General features: G+C 43.5%; 1 protein-coding gene across 1 annotated transcript in view; it reads right to left on the reverse strand.

Annotated features, from left to right (window-relative positions):
• CAMK1D (calcium/calmodulin dependent protein kinase ID) overlaps positions 1 to 12,198 on the reverse strand; it is a 239,154-nt gene that overhangs the window by 85,792 nt on the left and 141,164 nt on the right. The window contains exon 3 of the mRNA XM_062019992.1: positions 9,914 to 9,988. Within this exon, the coding sequence (XP_061875976.1) occupies positions 9,914 to 9,988 (75 nt within the window). The remainder of the gene's footprint in view (positions 1 to 9,913; positions 9,989 to 12,198) is intronic.

Genomic DNA, 12,198 nt, shown 5'->3' on the forward strand with positions numbered 1-12,198 from the left:
GTACACAAAGTCTCTGGATAACACAATACACATATAACTGAGTCACCCCAACACTGATTCTTACAGACTCTTGAGCAGAGTAGCCTACCTGATTATATCACCTAAAACAAAGGTTAGAACTTAGATTTGAGTATGCTTTGGAAAGTGAGCCTAATTTTTTTGCCACAAAGTCATTAACTGTCTTCTGGTACACAGTGACATAGAATCACAGAATTGCTTCATCTGGAAGAGGGCTTTAAGATCACTGAGTCCAGCCTCTGTCCCTGACCCATCAACCACTAGACCGTTTCCCTAAGTGTGACACCCACCCGTCTCTTACACACTTCCAGGGGTGTTGTCTCCAGCACCTCCCTGGGCAGCCTGTTCTTTCACCACTGTCTGTACAACTTTCCTCTAGAAGAAAACTCCAAATGGAAAATCAACTTTTAATAATGGTTTCACCATGTAAAAGAACAAGAGTTGTGAACACCAGAGTTAATTGTGCAGCTTGCTTTAATGCCGTGTTATTTCACTTCAAAGGTTTCCAGGTTGTTAGGAAAGGTCTTTTCTGTTTAAATGAGTGTAACCATTTAACCAGAATGCCTCCACATTGTGCCTGAGAGGGATCCTAACGTATCATAATGAATTCTCATACTGTGGCATATATGGATTTAACATTTATTATCTGCCTTGCTGCAAAGACCCTTCCCCCTGAATTAAACGTCAGCTACTGAATTGACTTCAACCCACCACAGCGTAAATTACCAGGTACTGAGAGATGCAGAACTCAATGCAAAAGACTCATTCAGTGACTATGTGAACATCAAGTAACCAGCAAGGAAACTTCTGGGCAAAGCATGAAAGGAAGGAGATGGTTATCCAAAGGCAACAAAATTGACAGAAAATTGCAAGGGCTCTAAATAGCCATTTGCCTGCTGTTCAGAAAGAAAGGCCTCACTCCCCCTCTCAGGGAAGCAGTGATATTATACAGGGTTACTGGCAGATGTATATTCCTGCCCTGTGAATTGCCTATATCAGACCAAACTAGACAATACAAGCACACACACCTGTGTGCCCAGCAACAGGGAGCTCTAATTGGAGAGTTAGCAAAGGAACTGCTGGTGGGCTGAAGGAAGAAACTCAAATCAATGCTGCCAAAAGTTATTTCTGTAGAAAACAATCAAGGCACACATTCTCACCCTAAGGATTTGGCACCAGCCCTTGTGGAGATGGGACATCATAGCAAATAACCCTCAGAAAGTTACTTGCTTACTGTACTCCCCAGAGTAGGAAAAGAATCAGATATGCTTGTATGATTTATCAGACCTTCAAGTCTTTCTGTAACTTTACAGAAAAACACATGAGAACAAGGTTTAGACGGAATTTTGACCAAACCTCTTCTTTTCCTCATTGACAACAGCAGCTTCAACAATAGAGATCTTAAAGATCCATTTTCATCTGAACTGTTCACATTTCTGTAAAAGCAAACATTCTAATGCTTTCTGTTCAATGAAAATGTGGAAATGTTTCTCCTTTATCTCTTTATTCCCAAGGCTACAAAGTGAAATAAAATCACTCTCTATCAGCTGCAGCATAGCGCTTTGATTGAAAATAAACCCCTCAGTGTTGCCTTGGTAATGAGTCCAGTCTGGGACACTTCAGACTAAGCTAACAATAACGAGTGCAAGCTTTGGAGCAAGGATGCTGACAATTGCTACACCTGTTGAAAGTGCCTGTAAGTGGTTTTGGAAATCATCATGAGAAAGTCTTTTATAGACTCCAAGACGAAGAAGATTCTCACTGCTCCTGTGTCACTGTAGGAAGGCTGGACTGATGCCTGAAGACTCTAAAATGCCTGCCCCGAGCCACAGCTGGAGCCCTTACACATCAAACAGCACAAGGAAGCAACAGGGCTGCTGTTCAGTGCAGTTCCTGAGAGAAGGTGCTGTGTTTGGAGGGGACACGGGCAGTAGGAGCTACCAGAATTCCTGCCATAGCCAGAAAAAAGCAAGAAGAAAAGAAATTCCTAAGGGCAGCTGGGACCCCTCAGTGAGCACATTCACACTTTCAGAATCATACACAATCCACACAATTACCAGTGTCTAAAAGTCAGCTTGGTCATCACTCTGTAGTCTATTAAACTGTCATCAACAAATCCTGATCCCTACCCTGACATTCATCTTTTCTCTCAGCTACTACAGCTGAGAGAGGCTCCTTCACATTGAACACTCACCAGTGTAACCCAACTGACGTAATCAGCTTTTTTTGCCCAAAGAAAAAGATGTGAAATTGATACTGGATTAATAGCTCCTACCCAGTTGCCAGAGGTATGATGCCAGGGGTCAGTTTATTATGTGGTCAGCAGCTTGCAAAGCTCTAGTGGGAAAGCACTGACACAGAGTGAGATTAACTCCTTTAGCCTTTTAACAGGGTGCCCTGTGTTGTTCAGTCAATATGCCTTTGAAGGTGTGATTTATTTTTTTTAAGGTGTGTTTTTCATGAGCTATGTTGACAGACCATGCTCTGACTGCATTAAGCACTCAAAATGAGCTGGAACTGAAACCAACATTGTGCATCCCCAAATAATAAGGGCAATTTCAACATCTAACACGCCGGCTCTGCAGGGTGGGCCTATGTCTGCACTTTGCTCACCTTAAAGGCTATGATGTGGCCAGGATTCATTTTCCTGAGCTCTTCTCCCATCATCATGGTCTGATGCTGCCCATCGTGTCACTCATGCTCCACCCTGTCACTGCTGTCCCACTCTGCTTTCCCCATTCACCAGTTGGATACATCCCTGGAGAGCTGGGGCTTCTATAGCATTCTCCTCCCACTTCAAAGAACTCATACTCTTAGAAGCAGCAAAAGATTTTTTTTCAACCACAGGGTATAGTTAGTGCCATTTCTTGTTCCATTGCAGACACACAAAAGCTGCTTTGCCCAAATCATTGATGTTTCACTCCACAAGTTGTGAGAAAATGAAGTCTTGTCTAACTAGAGCCTCTAAGTCTCTGCTCAGCTGTGTCAAAGTCCAACCAAAGCTCCCTTGGCAGCTCACAAGTTCCTTCCTGGCATGCCCCAATGTGCATCGTAGTGCTATAGTTCTTAAGTAGTATTTGATCAAAAACCCCCTCAAACCAAGTGAACAATTTATCCAATAAGTTATTAATACAAAATTCATGTATATTTGCTTGACCAGGAATCAGAACAGGTCTCTCCCTGGCCCATTCATTGAGTGTCCTAGGTATGAGCCCCATGAGATCCCTCTGCCACATATATCTACCACACATCTTACCCCTGTGCAGCATAAAGAAGTGCAGGAAGTATGGGATCCCTGACTTTGGACACAGACATAGTATTTTCAATGGGTGCTGGGCATTAATTTGAGCTGATCCTTTTGAGACATCTCATCCAAGCCAAGAGTACTGAGAGCAGAGTCTGTGAGCGTGAAGCTGATCTCCTACCCTGTACTATGAAACAAACTGAATCCCCTGGCAATATTTCCCTCTGTCTTTTGCATAATGCTTTACAGGCATAAAAGAAAACAAGTATGGGAATAAACCTCACCTAAGGAATGTAGTGCAGCAGATCTATGTTTTGCTTTAATTAGCATCCCGGTGTGGCAGTGGCTTGGCATGCCGCTCGCTGTTTTGTAACACTGCTCGTCCTTGTGAGCCTCCTTAAGGAACCTGGCAAACACAGCACTTCCCTCCATTGTCTGGTGTTTTTCTTGGAGGCTGACTATTTTCACTGAAATGTCATTTGAGCACCCTGTCAGTGCTCTGCAGCTCTGAGAGTGTGCTCAGGCATCAGGCTTTCAAAAAAAACAAAGGGAACTTGGGGCTTAATCGTGGCTTAGCGCTCCGCTGACTTATTTGCAAAACAGATAGGTGAAAGGCAAAATCACAAGCAGCATAGTTCCAGTAAAAATGAGAACTTGTGCAGATTCTAGTGCAGGTGGGTACCTGCCTGTCTGAGTCGTGTCCCAAGCCATTACAGGGTTGTAAGGTGCTTGCATGAGGCAGGGGAGAGACAATAAACAGCAGGAACGGGGCACTGGGACTCTGAGCGTGCAAACTGCTGGGCAGGGCTCTCCTGGTTGCGTGACTTGCATCTGTCAGAAAGGAGCCCCTGTCATGGCAATCAGCTGGATAATTCAGCAGAGTTAAGATACCCAGTTAGAAAAATGCCATAGACAGGATTTTAGGCTCAGTTTAGGCTGTTTTTTTTTTTTTTGCAAAGGCAGGGAGAAGCATTTCATGGTTGGCTGAACCCTGCTGCTCCCCCTAAAAGCTTGTTTCCAGCAGAGATGTCGAAGCCTCAAAAGACCTCCTGCAGGGGAAACACTCCAGTATCCTTGGAGAATCAGAAACACCAGCTGACCAGATCCAGGTACAGCAGTCCTGCTGAGAGGATCAGACTCACTCTTTGTGAGCACAGCCCCACAAAGAAAGAGGAAGTTAGACCAGCCTGCAGTGGGGTTTTCACTTTCTGTAACTAGATCCATGTATTAATAGGAATTCCTCTGGATTTGGCACTATTCTTAAGAGGGTAAAAATAAGTGCAGAGAAACTCTGAGGTGGCTGTTCAACTTTGATCCTTACTTACCTGGCTACATTCTTTCCAGGGCCTTCTCCTATAACCTTTCCCCACTTGAACAGCCTCATTACCTTCAGGAGGAGTTAGATAAATAAGATTTCCAGCATAGCAGGTTAAAATTACACCCTGGAAGATGTAGTTATTAGGAAATGCTCCATGCTCATAGGGACATTAAGCAGTGGTGTTGATTCCCTGGAAAGTGTGCGACTGGAGACTGTCAGCAGGTTGGAAAAACTCCTGCTAAGACTGATCACCTAGTACAGGCAGCATATCCTGCCATGGGACAGGCAGATGAATTCCTTATGTTTTGGAGGTGCCTTTTACACCCATATTCACCCTGTTTTCCAAAGGCAGGGAGGCATTGATTCTCCAGCCCAGTTTGCCAGTCCTTAGTAATTTCTGACTGATTGAGTGAACTTTAACCAACTTTGACAGAAGAGGCAGTAAAAATATTAAGTTCCTATATATTTTAAACAGATATTGACAAATAAAGGAGAACGTGGAATTCAATGCCTTCATTGATTTTTAACGTGGTCCCATATCCTTTTGGAGAGGCAACAGCCCCAGCTCCTGCAGCTTTGACTAGTGCAGGGTGCCTGGAAACCTGCAGGAAACCCAACTTTGCTGCTTCACACTTCAATGCAGGTGAACAATACAGATGAAGCCAGAGTTGAGCCTTGGGAATCTGCTCTGACCTGCCCAGGCAGGATGTTCATAAACAGTGTTTGCAAACAATCCCATAACACTCATATGGAAAAGAAGTGTGTATGTAAATCCATTTGTGTGCATGATTTTCCACCATGCAGATGAACCATTGGTATCTAAAGAGGCCAATGAAATGTTAGTATCTGACAATACTAACTACAAAAGGTTACCAGGATATTTCCCTGTACTGATGAGATGAAGTAAGGCAAATAGCTTAGAAGATATGGTAGGTTAATTCTTGTCAAGTGGCACCAATAGCAACCAAAAATGCTATAACTGCTCCTGAACAAAGCTTACTATCATTCCAAGACACAGTTCAATAAAACTTTTGTTTCTGAAAGCACTTTATCTCCCCCTGTCTTCTGCAATATCCTCTGGGGAAATCTCACCCAGCATACAGAAGGAATGAAACTTTCAGGATATTTTAGTGTTTCTCTTCGTTGCCTGTGCAGGTCTTAACAGTAATATAAGAAATACAAATCTGGAAAGGAGTAGGTGTTTTCTTGGTTTGAAAGCACTTTATCCTAATAGAAATATGACAAAATCGAAATGCTTTACAGTACTTTTCTACAGTGACTGAAAAATTTTATCAGAATCATCATAGGAAAAGCAGTGATTATCCTACATCTGGATTCTGCTTTGCAGCTGCACAGGTAACTCCACCTCATACCAAAGCTGAGCAATACTGCTCGGAGCAAGAGACAGCATGGAGTTGTCCATAACTTTGCCAAACTCAGAGTCACTGGATTGGAATATCCTGTGTTTTGGAAAAATACAGAAAGAAAAAAATGGCTCACCCATTTCTAAGGAACAGGTTAAAGTTTTGAGACAGCACGTGAAGTTCTGAGTTTCCAAACACGGGGATCTCCAAGCTGGACTTCTGCTCTACCTTACACAAAGAGCATTGTGACACTTCAAATAGTTTTATGATGGCTTGTGTACAGTGTACGTTAAAACCAAGGTGGTGAAACCAAAGCCAGAGATCTGACTCCCCCGTGGATATGCCAGGAAACACACAAGACAGACTCACTAACCCTCAGAACAGCTCTTAGAGGGACTGGCAGGAATAAATTGTCAAGTAGACATAGACAGCTGTCTCTTCACCTCACCACCAACTCCAACAGAGACACTGACACCTGTGCTTGCTCACACCTTTGACAAAATAAATGAGGTCCTGCATGGCTTTCAAGTAAAAGTAGATGTACCAGAGAGTAAACATAATCATGAAGGCTCAGTCTACCTCCAAAAGCCTTCTCCCACAGAGGTGCTGAGAGATGCTCAAGGGCTGTAATGGGATTTTCCATGACATTGCAAGGAGCACTCTAAAATCAACACAAAAATCTCCCTTGGGAAACAGTAGTTAGTGCCCACTTAGCAAGCAATGAGCCAATGAGAAGGGCATATCTAGCTGAGTTTGCTGTGCTCCTGATACTGATCTTTGAGTGGCCCTAATTTTACACACCCCTCCTTTTTTTTAAAATCTAAATGCTGCTTCCTGAAAGCTGCTTGATCAGAGCTCCTTCTGCTTTGTACCAAATTGCAGTCTTAAATGTAGGCAACAGTTGTCTCGTTTAGGAGAAATACACAAAATGAGAAGAGAAAAAACCCACAAGGAATCTAATAATAAAGAGGGCAGAGATGTAAACAAATAGATACCTCACACCACACAATAGTTCATAGCTATTATATCAACAAGTTGATGTTACCTTGGAAACAAGAGATTATCAGTATGTGCCTTCTCTCAGATGGAAGCCAGGAAAGGAGGTAAGCAGAACTGATTGTGAGTCTTCTGGACTTTGCGGAGTTGCTGCCCAAGTGATGCCAATCAATCCCAAAGTCAACTACTGATGACAATTCAGAGGCAGTGCAGAGGTTGCACCACCCATAATGCAACATCCAGAGTGATGAGAATGAGTATCTGGCCATCTTGTCCTCTCCACCTTGGGATAACACAATGTTTTTCCCAGAAAGTGTAGAAAGGTTATTCCCTGGAAATACTCAATGCAGAGCAAAGGGCAGCACAGCCCTGTCTCATTCACAGCAGCAAGGAGGGCTAACAGCAACAGCTTGGCCCAACATCAAATGACTTTCATAAAATAAGCTTAAGCTAACATGTTGTACCTCGTAGGTGAGGCAGATTAAGTGTGTGCACACACACCAGCTTTGTCACATGAGCTCTGTCTGTGAGTGGGAGCTCATTACAGTGCTGCAATTCAGTGAGATCTTGGCCAGCCTGAGAGTCAGGCAGAGAGGAGCCTCATGAGGTTCAACAAAGGCAAGTGCAGAGTCCTGCATCTAGGGAGGAACAACTCTATGCACAGGCTGGGGGTCGAATTGCTGAAGAGTAGCTCTGCAGAGAGAGACCTGAGAGTGCTGGTGGGTGGCAAACTAACCATGAGCCAGCAATGCACCCTCGAGGCCAAGAAGGCCAGTGGCATCTTGGGATGTACCAAGAAGAATGTGGCCAGTAGGTCAAGAAGGGTTCTGCTCCCCCTCTCATCTGCCCTGGTGAGGCCTCATCTGGAGTCCTGTGTTCAATTTTGGCCTCCCCAGTTCAAGAGAGACAGAGAACTGCTGGAGAGAGTCCAGTGGAGGGCTACAAAGATGATGAGGGGATTGGAGTGGGGCTGTTTAGCCTGGAGAGGAGACTGAGGTGGGACCTTATCAATACTTATAAGTACCTAAAGGGCAGGTGTCGAGAGGATGGGGCCAATCTTTTTTTCTGTAGCACCCAGGGACAGGACAAGAGGTAACAGACACAAGCTGAAACAGAGGAAGTATCACTGGAACATGAGGAGAAACTTCTTTCAGGTGAGAGAGCCCTGGCACATGCTGCCCAGAGAGACTGTGGAGTCTCCTTCCCTGGAGGTTTCCAAACCCACCTGGACACATTCCTGTGTGACCCAATCTAGAAGAAACTGCTTTAGCAGGGAGTTAGACTGGATGATCTCTAGAGGTCCTTTCCTACCTCCACCATTCTGTGTAATTCTGTGTGCCCATATTCAAATAAAATGACCCTGAAGTTTTTGAGGATTTTTTGTTCTTTTTCTTAACAGGAATAATAGAAAAACATCAATCCTTCTCCCTGGCAGATTTAGTCCAATGCATTTGTACACAGGACGTCTTGATCTACCCCATAAAATAAGGTGCAGCAGGGCTGAGGAGTGCTCAGAGCTGCCACCCCAAATGCTGCAGAAGGGTTCCCTGCTGCTGATTTCAGCCAGGCATCTCATTGCAGTGGGCACCAGTGCAGCTGTGTCCCTCTGGAGTAGCTAAATGCTTGAGCCTTGGAAAATTAATTGGCTGGGTTTACAAATACAGCTATAACAGAAAGCATAAATCCCCAGCAAATGCTGAATTGTGAGGAGGTAGACATTTATACTAATATATATTCAGTGTCACCTATGATTACAGGCCTACATTTCAGGTAACCCAATGATGTGGATGTAAGAAATTTAGAAAAGTTTAATGTAGTTACACTATGTTAAACAAGCTAATAATAAGTAGGAGTAATATTGATTTATTTTTGTCTAAAGAGATTAAAAAATATGGATTTGTAAATCGACTAATGGTGAAATTGGTGCTTCCCACAACCCCATTGGCTTGCTGGAGTTTGTATGATCCTGATGATCTTATGCAAGTCCTTTTGCAGCACTCTGAGCTGAAATGCAGGGTTACTAAAACAGATTGAAAATGTACAGGGTAATATTCTTCCCACACTGCCAATAGAACAGCTTCTAACAACAGCTCCACGCCTGGATGTTACCAACAGACAAGGGACCAGCATAGTCCCCAAGGGCTTCTTGTGGGGTATTTAACCCCAGAGCTGCTTCTACCAAGATGCTCCAGGCTTCCCTATGGCACATCTGGCTCTTCCCAGCTGTGATTTATACCCCTGTCCTGTCTGTCTGCTCTGCGCTTGTTTGAAGCGACTCAAAATTGCAAGAGAGAGAGAGACTAGAGCTGGTAAGAGGAAATTTTGACTTCAAATCATGTTTTTAAATTGATTTCAGGAGGAAAAAAAACCAAATTAAAGCAATATGAGCATCTGCCTGTCACTTTCCTACTCCCTGCCTAGTGTATGTGACAGGAAGACCAGTCAGTCACAGTATACTTGATATACCTGATGGGATCCTGATCTTCTCAGGCTCAGAGGGGTAAAATGGGGAAGAAGAGGGGCTCTGTTGAGAGAGATGTGTCAAGGAACAATGGGGTGAGATACTGATGGTGCTGTGACCAGGATGATGCTTTGTTGCAAATCCAGCACCCACACAGGTGGTGGCATCTCAGGTCACTTTGCTTAGTATGGACCAGGTATCTGTTGAGTCAGAGAACTAAACTACAGCAACCCCTTAAATACAGAACCAGTTCTGATCCCCGTGGTATCTCATTTTCTCTCCCATTTGATTTGGGTGAAACTATTCACAAAACACTTTAGTTCCCCATATCACAGCAACCCAGCCCATCACATCTGGAGATCCATTTTTAATCACCTGCCGAGGATTTTGCAGACTGTGGCACACAAGACAAATAATTCCCACATACCCCATCTTTTGGGTTAAAGAACAAAAGCAGAACAAGAAGAGTTGGCAATTTTGACACAGAAACTTTTGTTAGGTTCAGTACTTACAGTTGCATGACCAGATATAAATGGTTTGGACTCTCGTAGATGTCTTCCAGGGCAACTATATTTTCATGCTTGATCCTGAAAAACCACAAGATAAGGTAAGATGAAGTAGTGACTTTCATTTTTTTAAGTGGCTGCCAAACATAAAGCCATTTTTAGTTAGCACTACTTGTCAGTGCTTTATTCAACATCATAAAACATGGCTTTGACCAAAGTAAACAGTCAGGAGTGCTTCACAGCCCAGAATACTGTTCTTACTCACAGCAAATTCCTTTAATATGCTCTGAAGTCAAACTGTTTAAGGGTTAAGTATTTGGGGCATTAGAGGTTTACAATGTCAGATGAATAAAGATGGTTGGTTGGAGGTTGAAGTGCCAGGACAGCAGCCAAGCAGGGTATGAGAGGGGGTTGACTGAGGCAAGGTGTGGGCTAGCAGGGAGAAGGAAGGGATTTGGCCCCTTGCAGAAGCTGGTACAGGTAGGCAGGAGTCGTATGACAGCCCCACGCTCCTTCCTACCAAATTCATCCTACTCCAATGTCACAAGAGGTCTGGATCCCGGATTTCCCTGCAGCATTAAGCTGCACTTTTAAGCTGCATTATTAAGCACTCTGCTTTCTGTGCAACAGCTCCAAGCATCTTCGTGTTTTCTACGCCCTCACCATTCCCACTGATCATTCCCACTAAGCCTCTTGTCAAAATGCTGGCTTTCAAGAGAAAAATCATCTCTACAAGCACGCATCTCTGGGCTCTGCCTCTCTGAACTTGTTCCTTAAATGCTTACAAATAATTTCCAAAGGATACATTTAACTTGGGCAAACTCTAAAGTGACTACCAGTACAACTCCAGGGGAAACATATTAATTACACCAATTGCAGACAATCATTTTAAAAGCAAGAGAAAGCTGGGAAACACTGACCAGAGACCACTCATTAAACAAAGGATGGATGTGTTCACAAAGTAAGTAAAAGTGCATTATTGGCAAATGCAAAACTCTCTATGTATTTCAAGGCTCAATTAGCTTAATTAAGATGTTTTAAGATGTGTCAGGACCTCATCCTCAACAGTCTCAAGTGCCTTAACGTCTATGTGAAGGTGCTCAGGGCAGAAGGTCCCCTGCACTCAGCAGGATCTTTCATGTAAGAATGCAGAGTAATCCAATTTCCTCTGAGTTCACTGGAAAGATTATGACTGACCTGAATTTATGCACATAATCAGCCATCAAAAGCTGCATTCATATAAGGACCTTCACACAGGAAATTTAACAGCAACAACAAGTGAACTCAAATATAAACATTACAGGATATCAGAGCAACAAATACATGAGCAGGCTCCTCACTCTACATAATATCTGGAAAATCCCATTATATTTCAGCAAAATAGCCTGCAAAATAGAGGCTAAGGGGAGACATAATCACTCTCTACAACTACCTCAAAGGAGGTTGTAGGGAGGTGGGAGTCAGTCTGTTCTCCTCACTAATGAATGACAGGATGAAAGGAAAGGCTCAACTTCTGCCAGGGGAGTCTTAGTTTGGATAACTTTTTCCCTGAGAGTGTTGTTAGACACTGGCCCAGGCTGCCCAGGGAGGTGGTGGAGTCCCCATCCCTGGAGACATTGCAAAGCTGTGTAGCTGAGGTGCTGAGGGACATGGGTTAGTGATGGGCTTGGCAGTGTGAGGTGAGTGGCTGGGACTCAACAATCCTAAAGGTCTTTTTCAACCAAAATAATTCTTTGAACGTTTCCAGGTAGATTGCATCATGAATTAAGTTCTTAATATTGGTAACAAGAAACCAGTACACCATCTACTTGGGTTTACACAGCACATGTTTGGAAACCTTTATTTGGCTGTGCAAGTCTAATGTCTGGTTCATTAAGGGTTAGAGCTAGGACAAGGGTGGGTTTGCCTTGTTTAAGTTAGTTCTGAAGTTATGGTACAAATGATGTTTCAAGTAGTTAGTCACTTGTAATTAAAAAATGTATTTATTCATTTTTCTTTAGGCTTGTGAACATTTATATGACCTCTTGTGTACCTTCTACCATTATGATCAAGATAGCTTTAATACAAATAATCTGACATAGCGTAATCTATTTAAAGCCTCCAGCTTAGCCTGTGGTACATTTTTTACCATGCACGTATTAATGCTTTGTACTTCTGTTTTTGAGAACCTCAGAGGTTTTCCACACCAACCTAACTCCCTCTGAGACAGCTGCCAGCAACACCTAACTGTCACACACATGGCTAATGGGTAGGCTGCCCACAAAGAGGAACAGCTAGGGAGGCAGAGGTCA

This window comes from Colius striatus, chromosome 1 (genome assembly GCF_028858725.1).
Source record: "Colius striatus isolate bColStr4 chromosome 1, bColStr4.1.hap1, whole genome shotgun sequence".
NCBI classification, from domain to species: domain Eukaryota; kingdom Metazoa; phylum Chordata; class Aves; order Coliiformes; family Coliidae; genus Colius; species Colius striatus.